The sequence below is a fragment of the Lipophrys pholis genome (genome assembly GCF_963383615.2).
Source record: "Lipophrys pholis genome assembly, chromosome: 17".
NCBI lineage: Eukaryota > Metazoa > Chordata > Actinopteri > Blenniiformes > Blenniidae > Lipophrys > Lipophrys pholis.
In genome coordinates this window covers 21071601-21089811 of record NC_137643.1, presented here as the reverse complement: position 1 = coordinate 21089811, position 18211 = coordinate 21071601, and the positions used below count along the sequence as shown (strand labels likewise).

Genomic DNA, 18211 nt, shown 5'->3' with positions numbered 1-18211 from the left:
ATGTTTCTCAGAGAGCATTTGTGTCTGGTTTAAATGCATAATATCAGCACCCACTAGTGGCCCTACACGCTAACTACATTGTTTTCAGCGTTTCCATGTGAGCAGACATCGTAGAAACGTGGAATGCAAACGTGATGTGTAATCGCTTGAAACGTTGTCGTGTAAACTTTCTCTAAAGCTGCAACATCAACGGTGCACAGATTTGCATTATTAAGCTCTTTCCCGCTTATTTTACAACCCTAAAAAGGCGTAACATTGTCTGTGACAGGGAAGATATGCAACCGAACTCACCGACTAAGCTATGGCCGCCTCAGTGGTAAAGCTGCAACACAAAGTCAAAAGCTGCAACTTTAATATGAACGCAAAAGCCGCAGCAAAAATGCTGAAGTTGCGACAGGAATCGAACAAAAATTGCAACACGATTATGAAAGGTGCATCATGTTGACCGGAGGGCAACACGGATGACAAAGCAGCAAGAAAGATGGTAAAGCTGCAGTCCAACAGCAAAGACTGTCCTATGAAAGCAAGCTCTGTAACACGAAGGTAAAAGCAGTGTGTTTATCATTTACAGGTACTTTTTCTGTGGTTTGTTTTCTGTCCAACACGTGAAGTAGGGAGAACATCTCTGTCGCTATACCTTCAATACATCAGCATTTTTTGTTTGCACTTTATTGCCCCTTTAAAACAGTGAAATGAAACATCCACCCTTGAAAACCGAGTCTAAGCGATGAGTAGGAAACATGTAACTTGTGATAAAGCGTACAGTGCTGGGATGGGGGGGGGGGGGGGGGGGGGGGGGGGGGATTTGGCTGCTGAAGGCTTGAAGGGGCCGCCAACAGGCGCCAAGGTCGACTGTAAAGTTTTACGGTCGAAGGAAGACCGATGTCCTTTTACTTCTTTGCGGGGCGGCGGGGGGGGGGGGGGGGGGGTTCTCAACGTCAGTCATACGTGTCCTGAGTGATTGTCCTCCGTCAACCGGATTCAAAGTATTTGGAAGACTCAGCAGGAAAAGTTCCCATCAGGAGTTTCTCCGGTCAAAGTCATCGGGGCGTCGTGCTGAGCGGCTTTGAAACGGAACACATTTGGGTTTTAGGCTTGATTGGACAGAACAAGACGAAGAGGCCCAGGTGGAAGCTTTGGGAACTATGAATGAACGTGATTGGATCTTTTGTTTATTAACACCCTGGAATAATGTCACATCCTTGCTATTAGTGTTTATAAGGGTCTTAATGGAGTCATATTATCCTTTCCAATATTTCCACATGGTCACGTTGGTCCAGAAACCAGTCCACACACTGCTACTGGTATACTCCTGTTTATACAAAGGTTCTAGGCTTGTTCCCTTAACGAATCACCAGAGGTTCTAATTTGATCTGCTAGGCCAAAATTTGTTAATGCTGTTTTAAAAAAAAAAAAAACTCAATCTGCAACAAACACCTAAATTTCATCATCAATTTTATCTGTTTGTCTTTTTGAAGGAATTTAACAGCATTTTAAACGAGACGTGTTTGTAAATGCTTTATCTGAAACCGGTCTGGGATATTTGTAGTGGTTTCCCTTCTTTCGGTCCTTTTTCTCCAATCATGATGGGCTGGGATGTTCTGGAACAGTTTGTGTATTTTTATAGGATTTTCCTTGCAGAGTATAAATGTTCTCCCTGTGCGTGCATGTTGTTGTTTTTTCCTCCCACAGTGGTTTCACCATATAGTCAAAGAAACTTGATTGCGTGGCAACATTTTCACACAACTTTTTGAAAACATCAGACTAAGATAGCAACTTTTTGATAACGCTCCGACTCCATCTCCATGGAGACGGTCGCACACAGCCTTTCTGACATTCTGAAATGCTGCTCCTGCAGTAAACAGTTGTCCTGCGCATGCGCAAGTAGATGGACAATAACAACAATGACCTTCTTTTCGGATATTTGGGCCATTATTTATTTAGTTATCTGTTACTTTTTTTAGTAAAAAAAAAAGGGGGGAGGGGGGGGGGGGTTGCGCTGCTCTGTTGTTTGTTTGTTAGTGTTTTATCATATTTTTTCTTTTGTTGTTGAACCTACATGTCTGAAATAAACTTTAAAAAAATAAATACAAAAAATGGCGGCCTCCAGAGACACTTGTGTCGTCAGCAAAAGGCTGTAATGTCGTGTCACTTTGTGTATTTGGTTATACTACGTGAGATGAAAAATGAGAAGCTTTATACACTTCTAACATCAACGTGTGTTGCAAAATGTGTTGAGAATCTGACTTGTAGGTTTCACGACATCTGGGGTATTCTCTCCACCGGGCTTACAGGTTTACTCAAAATGTGGAGCGCCTCCACCTCACGCCCGGTTAAAGAGTGACGGCAGGCGAGGGCGCGATGCAGCGACGCAGAGGTCAAAGTTCACCACGGAATCAAACAGTGGAGGGGTTACCTTCTCTTTGTCTCTCATGGATCCTTTCCCCAGAATCGACATCTTTGTGAGAGTGTCCTCCTGTAGTCTCTTTAACGAGTTCCCGCGTGGCCCGAGGAGTTTGCCGACAAAGTTAAACTGCAGAGAGAGAGAGAGAGAGAGAAAGAGAGAGAGAGAGAGAGAGAGAGAGACCGATCAGTCAGAAATCTGTGTGTTTGAGATAAAGAGCAAAGGCTTTGCTCGTGGCAGTTGCACGTGGCTCGAGCGGCGACTGAAGCCGAAGGAAACTTATCAGCACTTTTTTTTTTTTTTTTACCCCCTGCCTCTTGATAAGATCAGAGCGAATGCATCTCTGAGATTTCTTATCTGTGATTCTGTGTGTCACCTTTTCATAGGAGATGGTTTTATACTCCAGAAAGATGCTCCATGGCTCGTTCCGTCCCAAAGCGTTAACACGAAATTAGCATTGAACTGACTGGCAAGAAGTTTTGTCTCAGAGGGCACGAGGAGAAGTTCAAAGACACCAAATCACTTTGTTTATAATAAATGTCACAAGAATAACAGTATGAACACATGAGACATGCCGGTTGGTAACACTAACCCTTGTTATCATCGCCATTAAAATAATGAGATTTACACATAATACAAAAACATTCCCACGATGTGAAAAACCCACTTGTTCTGAGATAAATTGGAAATATTATTGTGGATCGAAAACAATAAAAAAAACTGTAAAACAATAAAACTATAGCAGGGGTGTCAAACACATTTTAGTTCAGGGGCCAAATGCAGCCCAATTTTAACTCAACCGGTAAAATAGCGCCATAGTAACCTTTAAATTCAAACTTTATAGTTTTTCCTTGTTGTGGCGCAGATTACATGTGACTTATTGTCAAAACCAAACAATCCCTCCTGAAAATGACCGTCTCGTGCAAAATGCAGTGAAGTGCAGAACCTTTAGCGCAGAAGTCTTCAACCCCGGTCCTCGAGGGCCCCTGCTCTCTCCCTGCATCAGCATTCCCCAATCTAATGATGATGTCATCACCAAGGTTGTGAAAAAGCCCAATAACGAGCCCTTCATTGCAATCAGGTGTGTTACACCTGGGAGAGCGCTAAACCCTGCAGCACAGGGGCCCTCGAGGACCGAGGCTGGACACCCCTGTACTAGATACTAGGAGTATCAATACTTTAATACTGATCTTCACGTCACTGTTGCAATTATTTGAGGGCTTTTCACTGTGTATTTAGTCAGCTTTAAGAGCTCACGTAACAAGGGAAAAGAACAAATCAAAAGGTGATTATTGGACTTATCAAACTAGAAAATGTGACAGCTGTTTTAGAAATGGAACACAACACAGTTGGAGTGACATCAGCTGCCCAAACAGGAACAGTGACAGTCATTTCTGGTGTTTCTGGTGAAAAGCTGTTTCAAAAACTGTCTCCGTCCACTCTGTGCAAGACTTTCAGTACTCTTTCTCTCAGGTTTGAGAGTTAACTCCAACATTCGATTCAGTCTCTCCAAAACAACAACAAAATGAAACTAATGAAATCAAACTCTCGCACCACCATCTATTAAACAATTCAGAATCTACATGTCATTCTGTTCTGTTATTATCGCCTGCAATAGCAATCATCAATCTGGTTTCAGGCTCCTTGACTTCCCTTCCTCGTGTCTGATTGCTGTTCCTGCCCTGATTTGTTTCACCTGTACCTGAGAGTGTGATTGTCTTCACCTGGTGGCTATTGTGTATAATGTGTATCTTCTGTCTGTTCTGGTTGTTGGTTTGTTTCTTTCTTTCCACTGTATGAGCATTAGTCTCCTGTGATCTCGAAGGATTATTGGTTTGTCGTGCTCCAATAAAATGAGCTCCTCTTCTACCAATGGCAGTGTTTGGCGTCTTGAGTCCAGCTCCCAGCTCACGCACTTTTATTTCCCCACAATGAGGCCAAACGTCTATATCTCACAAACTGCCAGGCCTGTCTACTGAGAAAAAAACTTTACCTGAGAGGCAGAAACGATGGCGGAAAAACTGTTACAGGACAACATTCATGAGGCATTCGATGCATCATGACAATCCCCATCCCAGTAAACACTATATGGCAATTTGAGTAATAAGGGTATCATTGTGAAAACGTCGCCGATCTCTCTGTTTTCCATCCATTCTAAAAATTCCGACAAATAACCTGCGGCACTCAAAAAGATTTAGCTTTTTGTTATTTTTCTTAAGCACCCAGAGTACATGACCGCATCATTCAAAATAATAGCTGGCAGGCATTCGGTGACTGACAAATCAATCCTGTTTTGACAAGAGGAGAACTTAAACACTATTTATAACACTATTCAAGAATAATATTTCATCTTCACACTTCAGGACTCAACAGGCTCGTTGGATTCCCAACAGGAAAACACGCTAAGGCAATAGATTTCCTTACGTCATCCACAGATTATGAAAATGTGTCTGTCCCAAACGAGGACAAAAGACATCAGGGAAAGTGTCAGAAAATGAAAACAAAAAAAACCAACCCGAGAGATATGACGTGTCGGTGGAGTCATTTTTGGCAACTGTTCTGTTACTTTGCATTCATTTTCTCTCATTAGTCGGAATGATTGTTGAAGTAGTTTTTGTCGTCGGTTCGATTCAGTTTTGGAGCCTTCGTACCGTCAGCTGTCTCTTTCAGGTACCCATGCCATGAGTCTGTAGGATGTATGACTCACTTTCTTTCATATTTGGAGAAACGTATGTCATATTGAGGTGTTTTTTTTAAGAGCTATAAAGTGTGAATAAATTCTGGGGCAAGAGCAGCGTCTCCTACACATCTGATTTATAAAGTGATTTTCCCAAACTAAATTTAGCTCTGTGATTTTCTTTGGTGTACTTCATGCAGACTGCTGTAGCCTGAGCAGTATCATCCTGTAATGACTAGAAACTTTCCTTTGGATTCAAAACTTGGCAGATCTTACTTTGAAATCATGACAGGAACTGAACCAAAATCTCGACAAACAACCAAAATCTTTCAGTTCCACTGCTCAGATTTTGTATTTTCCGCGTCATGAAAAAGGTAATGTATTGCTGAATCACCTCTACCATCAGCAAAATCCCATTAGTAAATAATTACGATAATTTAGCATCAGTTGAAACTGTTGTCTTAACTGCTACTATTTCATTAAACTTCTGGTTACTGGACAAAGGGAGCCTCATTAATCTCAACCCAACTGCTACCAACAACATCCCCTACTTCTAAATACTAATTAATGCTCACTGTTAGATACAGAAACGGATGCACACAAAGTCTTCCGCCTATACTCTGTGTTCATCTCATTTGTATTTCTGTCCATATCCTGGAAGCTTAGATATGGACCAATGGAGCAGTACTACCAGTAAACATGGAGGGCAGTTTGGCCACTGAATGCAAATGACTCATTAATGGCGCATTTCCACTAGTTCCTACTCTGCTCACCTCGCATCTGAGACTTTTCCACTACGTGTTAGTACCTGGTACCAGGTAATTTTGGCTGAGCGTCTCATTCACCCAGCCATTTTTACGAGTATTGGGAGGTATCCAAGCTGGTGGCCATTCACGGAGAACCTTGGTGTTATGGATTAACCGGTTTCCCTGTTAACTGGTGACCGGCTTTCCTCGACTGTCCCTCGTCACAGCATATGCTAAAAACTCAACAAAAATCCATAGTTGTCCTGGTGAAAGCCTTTTAACCGCATTTCTATTCAAGTTTAAAGTATCGACAGTATATATGGTATGGTACATATAAGTATGACAGTAACTCCACTCTTGCAAATACATGTTGGCTCTGCATCAGTTGTGATTACTTGTACAAGACATGGAAAAGCTCTGTTGACTTCGCCCACGCCGCAGTAGCATTTTATCGTCATGGAGAATGAACGAAACTGAGTCAAATAGAGGCCAGGCGAGGCGAGCCGGGCCGAGCTGGGCCGAGTAGGTGCCAGCGGAAAACATAAGAAAAATAAGACATGGAGAAGAAATACAGAATAAAAAAATGTTTCCAGGAACTATTGACCCCTGGTGAAGGTGTAATGTAACATCAATGCCAACGTAAGTGACGTATAGGAATATAAGTGTGATAACAAAAACATCATTAGAAATTGACACATTAGTTACAGACACAGAACATAAATAAGCTTTGAATTATTAGCAAAGTAAATCATTGTTAATTAATTAATTACATTTTGTTGCTGTGTTTTACGTTTACTGTGAACAACTTTTAAGAAGTCCTGATATCCACATTATGTGGCAATTCCCTGTAGTAACTTTGGCTGAACTTGATGAGTGAAACAGTCTTTTCACGCACACGTGACAGCAACACTACAGTAGTACGACTTTGATTGGGTTGTTTTCCGCAGATGTGCGCCGTCTTTGCAGTCCACACCGCAAAGCCTGGCCGGCGTTTTAGAATTTCCCCACTCTGGGAGCCGTGTTACAAAAAAAAGAAAATTTTCAAAAAAGGTTTTCAGGCTTTTAAAACGCCGCCTCGTAACTGGTCCATTTACGTGAAATGCCGTTCTGGTGTAGACGGCCCCGAAGTAAATTGTAAAACACTGGCGGTTGCGTGGGTATCTGTTGTTTTAACTATACAGTGTTTTAGGTCAGAAGTCCTCAGAGTGACTTTGCACCACAAGTCCCAAACATTTCTCCAAATGTGTCGGAGACGCGTGAATAATAAGTCCTACTATCGTAGCATCGGGAAAATATGACGATTTGAGCCAACACCCGACCAACCTCTGGCGCTTTCATCGTCCATCAAAGGCTTCCTGAGGTTTGATCACTTCACAAGGTCACCGCTTTTTGGGCCGTGAAAGCAAAACTGCCACGCTTTGGCACCTCAACGAATCCTGAAACCCATCAAAGTCGCACAACCTTGACACACGTGCTGCAGGCGAGCGGAGACGCTCGGAAAAACAGAAGGAAGGGGGAAGCGGTGGCCTCTCCCTCGCTCCGTTCTCCCGTTAACGGTGAGTTATACAGCTGTCTCCCTCCACTATCTAGGTCATCAATTAGTGGGCAGCAGGTTGAAAAAAAAAAGAGGGCGAGTAAAAAACAGGCAGTTTTGTTCTAAAGCTCACCTACATCTCTCCTGCCTTTTGTTCAGGAAAGCGAGTGCTTATTAGGAGGCTCCTGCCAATTCCTGGGTGAGGGATTTGAAAGGTGAGCTGCAGTGATTCGCTCTAATGCAGTAACTGTCTGTCGGGTTTTCATCCTGGCCGGGCTCAAACTCAAGCAGCTTTCAGCGCCGCTGTATGTGCTTCAGCTTTTATAATTACCTGTTACTGGAAGTGATCGTACAGGGGTCCAGGATTTCAGCGCTCGCCTCAAAGTAAATACGGCCGCCCCCACTGCGCAGGAAGCCCAAACCCCCCGAGGGAACAGGTAGCCCACCGAGCAGCTCACGACCTTGGTCTGATGAATATGTAAGACACGTCGCTTTGAAGCAAACTTAGCTCGCTTTGCACTTTTTTTCCCCTCTTCTTCTCCTCCTCCTCCTCCTCCTCTCCACCTGAAACATTTCAATGCCCGTCCTGTAATTTCCACGCTAATTAATTCCAAATATATTGAACGGGACGCGACTTATTGGGCGAGGAAAATTCAATTTAAAATTATCTAAGCAAACACAACGTGCCCACCCGCTAATAAACTGGAGCGCACAGAAGCAACACAGGAGACGGCGGCGCGGCGCGAGCCGAGGGTGTCGGGGAAACGTTTGAAATGTGCTGAGTTTAACCGATGCCCCGCGCATCCATCATTTCCACCTGGATGGAGCCTTGATCACTGAGCTGTGCCATCTCTTGAACAATGATTTGCAGAGCCCGATCACACGCCGACATCTCGCCGGCGTTAATACAATCGCCCCCCCCCCCCTTCCTTCCCTGACAGGTTGTGTGTGTCGGACTTGGCGCCCCTGCAGATATCTTCAGTCCTCTTGACTCCCCGTGCGGCGTGCTCACCGGTGGGTGAAAACGCTTGAACAAGCAGAAAAGCTTGTTTTCTGATGGAGAACAAAGGCGCAGGCTGTATTGGCTGTGCATACATGTGCGGTGGGAGAGCAAGAGAAAAGGAGGGGGGGGGGGGGGGGGGGGGAGCGCGACAAAAAAGCAAACTCACAAGAAAAGCAGAGCCAGATACACGGCACACGGGAAATTAATGCAGTCAGAAATTTGCTCTGTTTGCAGCCCGATTGGGTTTCTGTGAAATCGGGAACACAATTAAAGTCGCGGCCGGCTCTCTGCTGAGCCGAGAGGATGGATGCCCTTCTTCATTTAGATACAGAGTTGTCTGCGGTAAATGAGAAAAATTGTCACAACGGCGTTGGCTTGGCCGGCGCGTTGCCTCCTTCATGTGGATTAACCGACCGATTGACCAGGGCACCTGAAGAAACACTTATTCGTCACATGGGTTCTCGAGTACAATAACTCACCTGCAACAGTGGTGTTAAAGTCAATTGAATCACGGTAGAAACGTAAAATAACACATAAGCCTCTCATGTAAAACTGGTCCAACAGACACATAAAGCACTGTTTGAATTGTAAGACTATTGCATTGGTACCTTCTGGGAATAGACAGCAAAACCTCCAAGGAGAAATATATTGCTGTTAAACATGTGTGCTGAAATACCCAGAATGCCAAGACATCAAATATTTAAGAATGAGACGTAATTGATCCCTTATTGGTATATAGTATCTCACTTAGGCAATAGCCATAGCAAGCAGGCCGAATGAAGATCAAGAAGTCCCGTGTTCAGTGGCAGAATCAGTATAACCACAAACCTAGGATACCAATCCTTATCTTCCAATAAAAGTACACACCAATAAAAGGTATAAAGCAGTAACATATTGTAGTGTTGGTCTTTTGCTAAATGGCCCAGGTTATCTAGCCCAAACCAGACTTTTGGTGGCATAATTTGAAAATAATAATTTAATAAAATGTCACTATGACACTGAGCAAGCAACACTAATACACAAGGACCAATTCCATCTCGGCTTTGCTCACATGATAATAATCATCATCTACATCCTCAGCATCATTGGTTTGCAGGTACAACAGTAATTTTACAGTTGATGCATAAAAAGTAGGTAAGAACACAACTTTTTGTTAGCTTAAATATGCCTCGATTAAAAGCTGGATCCACCTATATAATGGGACACTTATTGGCTATATATGTTATTTCTTACATTATGAGGAGTAAGTATTGTTTCATTCAGTGTTTAAATAATGGAAAATGTTAATATTCTCATACCTACTTAAAGTCCTAAAATACCTGCACTTTCGGAAAACAACAGTATCTTTACGCATGAGGCAGAGGTTTTTTTTGTACTGAAACATGGACGACAGGATTTAAAAGCTTGTCTTCCCTTCAGACAGGTGAGCCGTCACACCGCTAAACTGAATTTTTTTCTTACCGAGTTCCCGTTCTCAGCTCTGCGCTTTCATCCTGGCATTCGCTGCGGCTTTGCCTTTAAAGAGTTAATTTCTACAGCTTTACAAATGCCTCGTGAAAGAAGCGACGAATGTCGTATGCCGCCTTGATCCGAATGAGAAGCAGAAATGCGATTCATTATACCAGAAACCTGTGAATCATTAGGTGTCACACGTCGGTGCCGAATCATGTCGACTTGCTCACAAAACTCAGGCACAAAACACATTATCAATCTAAACTAATCAGCGTGATGTGACAAACTATTGCCGTGATGTGATTTGCCCCGTAATGTGTTGGAAGTACGCCTATTAGTTGTGTTTTTCTCCTCGTTTCAAACTGAGTCGGGGCGTTTTTTTTTTTCTTTTTTCTTTTTTTTACAAAGTTCCACCTTAGGTTTTCAAAAAGTTGTGTTTTCGGTGACTCCGAGCGCCGTTGTCATGTAAACCGGACACCCAAAACGCAAAGAAAGTTTCACACTTTCAGTTGAAAACATTGTGTAAACAGGACCTAATTGTGCATATTATACCTGCTGAACCACGTTACGACTACTAACAAACAGATAACGTGAGCAAACCGGATGCTATAAGAACTACCTAAAACACCCCCGAAAAATTTAGAGTAATACAAAAAAGCAAAAACGTCGATGTTGACAGTTGGTTGTGTCTAAATTCATCTAACTGCCTTGCAGCGGTGAGAGCAACTCCCCTTTTCCCTCCAGTCATGTCAGCGACTTGTCCAAACGCTCTACGCGTTTAAGCAATAACGAGAAGACATGACGTGATGAAACGGTATTTGTTCAGAGCTTTTCTGAGCTGCGGACTATTTAAAGAAGAGATCGAACAGATTTGTGTTGTATTTGTTCATGTGGTGCCGGGAAATGTCAGAAAGAAGTCTTAATCTGGACGTTTTTGAACACGTCGATGGTGCGTTGGACCGTCCTGCAAAACGTACGAGTGGCCCTCGACACACGCCGGTAATCCCCGCTGTTTATCGCGAATCAAAATCCGTCTGACTCCTCCTGTGATTTATGCGTTGGGGTTTTGGATAATGCCTATGTTATCATGCAGGATTATGAGACTTTAAAAAAAAAAAAAAAAAAAAAAAAAACCTGGCTATGCCTCCATACATGTCATTAAACGGCGAGAGGATTGTGCTGCTGTTTGTAATCACCACCATAAAAAAGCTTGATGTGCTTAATCACAGGTTGTTAGATCCAGCTCAGTGCCTGGAGAACGAATACAATCGTACGAAGGATTAAAACAGTGGTGGGGGCTTTGAGTCGTCATGTTCGCTGTCAACTGAAACAAACAAATGGGAGAAAAGAGAAAAGGAAAGACGGAGGACGGAGGACGAGAAAGGACGGATGATTAATCACACTTTACTTGAAGGGGGCGTGTTGGCTGAAGAAGAAGAGGGACACATCTGAGATCTTTTCATCATTCGCTGAATGCATTACCGCCGGCGGTGAAAGGTGTGTTTTCACCGAGAGCCGGCGCCGACTGATTGTGCTGAGGACAGCAGGAAGGGTGGCTGGTGGTGGTGGTGGTGGTGGGGTGCGGGCGACAGCCCGAAGGATAAATCACTGCCCCCGTGAGCAGAGGAAAAGCCACATTCTGAACTGGAAATAAACCAGTGGGGCTCCTTATGCCTCGCTAATAGCCTGTGGTGCTTTCTGCCAAAAGACGCTCTCTAAGAGGAGGGAGCCACCGTTTACAGGAAATGTTCGGCTGCGCGGCTGATAGTACTCCGGCATTCAAAAGGCCCGGGCGTGTTTTGGTTCCCGTCCTAGGTGCGGCGTTACGTGTCACACTGGTTAAATTGCGATTTAAGACCTGGCGGTGCTATTTCTGTCGACATGGCTTCAATTAATTCCAAGTGTTTCCATCGAGATAAAAGTGAGTTGCTGCATCAAAGTCTCCATTAGAGACGCACGCCGGCGTGATCACATCACTCTTGTGGCGTCCTCGGAAAGGAAACGCTGGGAATTCGCGGCCGTTGGGTAGCACAAGTCGCCGCTGAGAGACGTCTCTGTTCTATCGCTCGGACTCGGAGCCGCTGCAACAACTTGCCGCTCGCCGTCCCCGCCCGCTTCATTTTGATAAAACGCCATGGTTGCCCAGGATGGATCTCGCCTCTCTGCCACATGCTCCTAAATGGCTATTTGGAAAATGGTGGTGCCACTTCACTGCCAGAAGCACAAAGGGTGATGGTGGCGGCGGCTTGGGGGAAAACCCATTGGAGTCAGACCGATCACTCTTGCCATTGCTACCTGTCAGATAGAACAAATTGAATTTGTCTTCCTCCGGTGGCTTGTTGAAGCTCTAAACAGCGTATTAGTGGCTCTACTTATCAAAGCTGTCAAAGCAAATCTGTTTAGCTGTGAACCTGGGAGAGAGAGATCAGCCTCGAGATAACACTGCATACATATGGAGCACATAGTCGCTTGATGCTTGCCAGGATTATTTTAGGGGAATTAATCTGAGCTCCAAGACGGGGTGTGTGTTGCTACCTGGATGTCCGCAGACTACCTTTCACCAGACCATTTGAAACTAACAATGTTTTTATCCTCAGTGGCTGTAATATCGCGCCATAGTTCATTTTAACGTCACCAAACCTGCACATTATCTCACTTTAAAGCATAAAAGGAAGCAGCTTCATGGGGGGGGGGGGCTCTAAAAAACCATCCTGAGGAAGTGATATATGAACATTAAGCCCATTTTCAAGTGAAAACGTTCAACTTTTTTGTGTTTTGGCCTTCTACTTGCACCTGCTCAGAGCCACTGAGAACGCAACTTTTTGAAAACTCTAGCGAAAACGCTGCTACTGCCCACTAATGGCCCGACGTGAAAACTACATTGTTTTCTAGGATTTCGCCGCCTGAACGATGCATTTTCACTGAAGCACAGTCGTGTAAATGTGGTCTTAATATAAATTAGACAGAGCAAATCGAGGAATGCCGTCGTTGCCAACACTCCTGACGTTTTTGATTGCGTTTGCATTGCCTGGGAAAGTAAAGGTCATAATGGTCACTCTCTCCTTCAATCGATTGAGAGACGCGTTTTTGGAATAGCGATCAGTCAAAAACATGAAGTGTTTGACAAAGAAAAGGAGAAGATCATCAATAACGATCCACCAATGGGAATCTCCAAACCAATAGTGTCGTGCTGATTGTTGCATCACTTCCTGCTTCACTTCTGCTCTGCGTCACACCCTCAGCCGCAGTAACAGCAACACCGTGGGAACCTTTGAGCGGGAAGTCCTGGAATTTTCAGAATTTGCTGTGAATTGGCCGCGAGTTGTTCACAAAACAAGACGGAATTGGGAGATCGGACGCAGTGAAGCTGAGATCTGACTTACGGATTGTAAAACGAATTGTTCTGCTTTAAAGTAGAGTGTCTTACCTCATCACCGTCTCAAATTCCCACCCCTCACAAGATATGAAGTGACACTTGTGTTACATTAAGCAAAGTTGATCAGGGCATTGGTGACGCGTCGTTTGGTGGAACATCACATTCTAGGTGTGCACTAATAAAAAACCTGACATTAGCATTGATTTTCACATCGAGTTACTGAAACTGACATTCGGTTTATTTTATTGTGTCTAACATCAATGTGATTTTGAGAAGTGGAGTTTGGAGCTTGGTTGTCTTCATCCCCCCCCCTTCCCTGCGCCTCTCACCCCATGAGGACTGAGGTGAAAACGTGAGTGATGGCCTTTCCTGTCTACTATGGCGCTCTCACTTTTACACCAGCCTCCCTGTCCCGCTCCCAGTGGGAAATCCCCGCCGAGCACGGGGAGCTGAAGTGCTCTCAGCGTAATCACTCACAAAGGGCTTCCCGTTGGAGGTCACGGTGAAGTCCGGCCGTCTGGTTCCCTGTGCGCGGGTGACTTACGAGGCGACAGTCGCGCCGCAGAGCGAAGCGCGCCGGAGAAGAGGGCCGCGAGAGGAGAAAGAGCCTGACAGGTGTCAGAAGAAATCCACTCCAGAAGATGAGCTCCTCGGCGAGATAATTCCTTTAAAATCACACGTTCATAAATATTCATTGACAAATTAATACACCGAGACACCAAAGCGGCGTCGGCCAAGGTCAGCAGGGTGGATAGACGCGCGTTGGAGAGGAAGCTTCAGACGAGGAGCAACATCCTCAACATGCTTCTACCCCAGTTCTGTCAGCAGACTTTATCTGAACACCGTCTCCCACATACTTTACATCTAATACCATGGAGCATCAACAAAAAGTGTCAAGTGGCTGTTGGAAGGAATTGATACTGAAAAAAAAACTGGAGCTACAGTAGTTTGACTTCATTATCTATAAATAACGCCATCTAAAATTCTCCATCTGCGCTCGTCATATTCTTGAGAGGAGTCTCTGGTGGTGGTGCCGGTACTCCAGTACTTACTTTAGGAAACTGCTTGACTGGTATCAAAACTTTCTGGCCCAGTTTCATGTTCTTGTTGATGACGACGTCGATGAACTTCTCCTCCTCCTTCCCCTCATCTTTCTGTATTTTTTCGATCTCTGGGGGACAAAAGAAGATGCGATGAGCGGACGAAGGCAGATTGTACCCGCACAACTAGTTCACCTCTAATCAGCATATATTTCAAATGACCCACAGATTTGGGGAATTACATTCTATTGTCAAATATGAGATTAGGTTGCATGATCCTGACTATGTGCCGTCTGCTGACATTTTATTACATATCAAGTCACACAAAGAGCTTTTCTCGATAATTGGACGACACAACAGAAAAAACCCAAAAACAAATAACAGGATGTAAGGAACTGCTTTAAATACTGTAGCACTCTTGAATGTCTAATGAAGGAACACACATGTTCAGCGAAAACATTAATAATTAACCCTACATTATTGTTGAATTGTCAACATTTCAAGTGGAAACACATCGATTTTGTGCATTTATGTGTATGTGTCAGAAACTCCAAAAAACAACACAGGCCACTAGTGGGTGCTGTTGTTTGTCTTTGTAATGAAACCACACACGCACACATGCAGCAGAGAAAAATACGCTGGAAACGTCGACAATGGCGAGTACACAGATATTCACATGTCGCCCGCACACAAGAACATGGACTGGGAGTCATGGCAGGCCACAATCGTTATTGTCCATCTCCTCGCTCATGAGCAGGGGAACTGTTTACCCCGAGGTGCGCAGACGCAGTAGCAGCTCCTCTTACAGGAAGACAGAGTCCACGTATTTTTAAAAAACTTGTATTTCAATTGGTCCAACACGGTTGTTGTGTAAACAGACACCCAAGACACAACTAAAGTTTCGCAACTTCACTGGAAAACGTCAAAAGTATTAGATCAGACCCGTTAATGTGGATGTTTCAATCTGACCCTTTGCCTTTTGGTGTATGAAATGTGGCTCATATCACGATATGTTGGACAAAACTATTCCACAACGCCACAAACCCCACCCTGCACCTTTGGGATGAACTGGAACAGAGATGGCGATCAGTGCATGGCCTCATAAATGCTTCTCGGAAGGAAACGGGCACAGGATTCCACAGAAAGACTCCTGAGCAAAGTATTCCAAGAAGAATGGGAGCTGCTACGGAGTCAGCTCCATACTGAAGTGCGTGTTTCGGAATACCATGTGAATACAGTTCCTACGGATCTCCACAGTTCTGTTCCGTTTCTCTGTGGTGTTTACGTGTTCCCTCGAGGTTTGCTCGAGTTCTCTCTAGATCGGTGAGGTTTAGTCTCACAGTCCAAAGGGGGACAGTGTGGGGACAAGCAAAATATACTACTGTGTAGTTTATCATGTAGATGGATGAGTGAATTGATCCCCTTGGTCAAAATGTAGTTAGCACTTTTAAAACCAACCAACAAAAACCCGTAAATGCATTCAGCATCGAATGCTTGTCATTTGGCACCAGCCTAACTTTAAAAAAAAAAAAATGCTTGCATGTTACACCACCTTTTTTTTTTGCATTTAGATAAAAAAACTTTGTCTTTATGAAACTATTATTGGTGATTAATCACCAATAGTCCACAGTGTATGGACAGATTCAATGCATTATTGAAATTAAGAATGTATAAACTTTGCTCTTTTTTTTAAATTAAGTCTTCCAATAATCTCTTTAAAGTTTGTGACGAATTTTAAACAGGAGAGTCAATGTTTGCAACACATTGAGGAACAGTAGTGTTCATTCTGCTGTAAGCAGAATGTGTGCCCGTTTGTTTTCTTCCGTCCCTCTGCTGTTCCACAAAAAGGTCAATTTACCAGACAGGAAGTAGAGCTCAACTCAGTGGCAGCACAGTGACTCTGGAGGCGCTCAGACTGACAAAATAACTCCGGATGATGTCATTGGGATTATCTCAGATTGAACTAGAAGGCAGCACATTTATTTATGTTCAGAAAGCCAGATTTTGAAACTGAGACACACTGTGTGACACTTTCCACCATTCTTAGGCCTCCTGGTGGGTAGCAAGGACTCCTTTCTAGGAAATGGAACCTCATCAAGGCAGTTCTTTGTGACAAAATGTTATTTTTCTCCGGCATCGCCCATTGGCTGAGGCCAGTTCGCCAGTGACACTTTGCAATTTCAGTGGAGACACCAATTTTCTTGGAGCGGACGCGACGTGCGCTACAGTTCCTTTCATGTGCTATTGGGGGTGAGGGTGGGGAGGGGGGGGGGAGGGTGGAGGACACTGGAGCTGGAACCTCCAGGCTACCAAAAATACTGGCTGTCACGCTCCTTCTTCGGGGAGAGGTGGACTTTGATGTATTTGGAGATGTAACCTTGAACGTTTAATCAGATGGATAACATCTGTGTTTCAGTGCCGGGGAAAATGGCTTTTTGCGGAGAGGGCAGCGGAGGGGTGCAGGGAGGTCCGCGATAAAGACTGCAGGCCAAAAGCTGAGCGAGCGGGGGGGAATCAGAGGGTCGCCGCAGATTTATTTCCCCTGTGGAAAATCATATTTATTTTAAATACAAAGGCTGAAGGTAAGAGCAGGGGTGGATTAAAACATATCAATATGGATGTGTTCGCTTTTTCTCAGGGTCCGATTAGATTAGAAAAAAAATAAACCTTTTCAATCTCAAAAGACGATAAATATGTTCAAATGCCACGAGAACACGCCACGCCACAAGCCCCCTTTTTTTCTACCCATCTTCTTTTCTTTTTTTTTCAATTACCGACGCGCGACTATCGGCGGAAGAGCTCTGCAAGCATTACATTAGCCGAATGTAATTAAAACCTTTGATACGAGTTTTAACGAGGATAAAAAGAAGTATCAGGGAGATGGAGATATCTTTAAGCTTCAGTTTATCCCAAGGGGCGAGAGAGCGCACACGTTCTGAAGGAAGAGAGACAGCATTAATATTAATGCATCGCCTAGCAACATGCCAAGAACGAAGTTTCCTTCTTCCACCCGGCGTTGTCCTCAAAACATTCGGGCTCTGATGTGTCGGGAGATTGTGACTGAGATTGTGTTTTTGTTTTTTGTTTTTTTCCCTCTCCTTCCTTCATCCCAAGCTTACGGCAGTTCTTGTTTTTTTTTTTTCCTTTCAACTGAAGTAAGAAAGTCGAGCATTTCCAGGCCAAATAATCCCAAATCAATCAGCAGGTGCAATGAGAAGTCTAAAACTGCCAGCTTAAAGAGAACTTCCCCCCCCCCCCCCAGGACGAGTGAGATAGTGCAAATTAAATCACCACTTGATTTGTTCGGCGAAGATTCAATTTGAGTCTTAAGCAGAATGAAAAATGCGACCTGAGAAGCACCTCGACTCTGTCTGCCGATCACACAAACAAAGAGAAAGATTAACCATGCATCGATGAGAGGAGCATGATATGCCTCACGTCACATCATCACAAATCCTCGGATTGAAAATTGTTCTATCGAAAGTACAAAGCTCTTAACAGCCAGGCTCCGTCCGACATGGCGTCGCAGCATATCACTTTTTTTTTTTTTTTTTTGGTTGGAGTGCTGCTTGTTGTCATAGAGGAGGCAGAACTTTCAGCGATCGGGCTCTTGTCTAATAGAATGAACGTTTCTATGTCGGGGAGGCGAGCACAACCTCTACCTCTGTGATCCAACTTCAGACTTCTAGATTTGAAGAAGCTTTTAGTTCAAGCTGGCCTGGTCGGGTCATCATCGACTGTTTTTGAAAGAAAGTTGCTTAAGGTTTAGACAAGTCTTCCCTTTCTCTATCAACTTCGTCGTTCTTATTTCTTCACTCTCACCACATGTACATTTATATGTCGTTCTTTGATGTTAGTTAGTGTGTGTCTCTCCTGTAGACACTGTCCCGAAGGTCCAGGAGTCTGGCACTCTTGTCAGGGTCATCGATGTCGAACAGATCGAAGGCTCATTCACCCGCCATTTTTTTAAAACCGGATC

The 18211-nt window shown here is 44.1% G+C and overlaps 1 protein-coding gene across 1 annotated transcript in view; it reads right to left on the bottom strand.

The window, feature by feature from the left end:
* The window catches only part of khdrbs3 (KH domain containing, RNA binding, signal transduction associated 3), a 148307-nt gene that overhangs the window by 69130 nt on the left and 60966 nt on the right, over positions 1-18211 (bottom strand). Inside the window, exons 2-3 of the mRNA XM_080484355.1 lie at positions 14245-14363; positions 2417-2533 (exon numbers count right to left, since the gene is read on the bottom strand). Of these exons, the coding sequence (XP_080340481.1) occupies positions 2417-2533; positions 14245-14363 (236 nt within the window). The remainder of the gene's footprint in view (positions 1-2416; positions 2534-14244; positions 14364-18211) is intronic.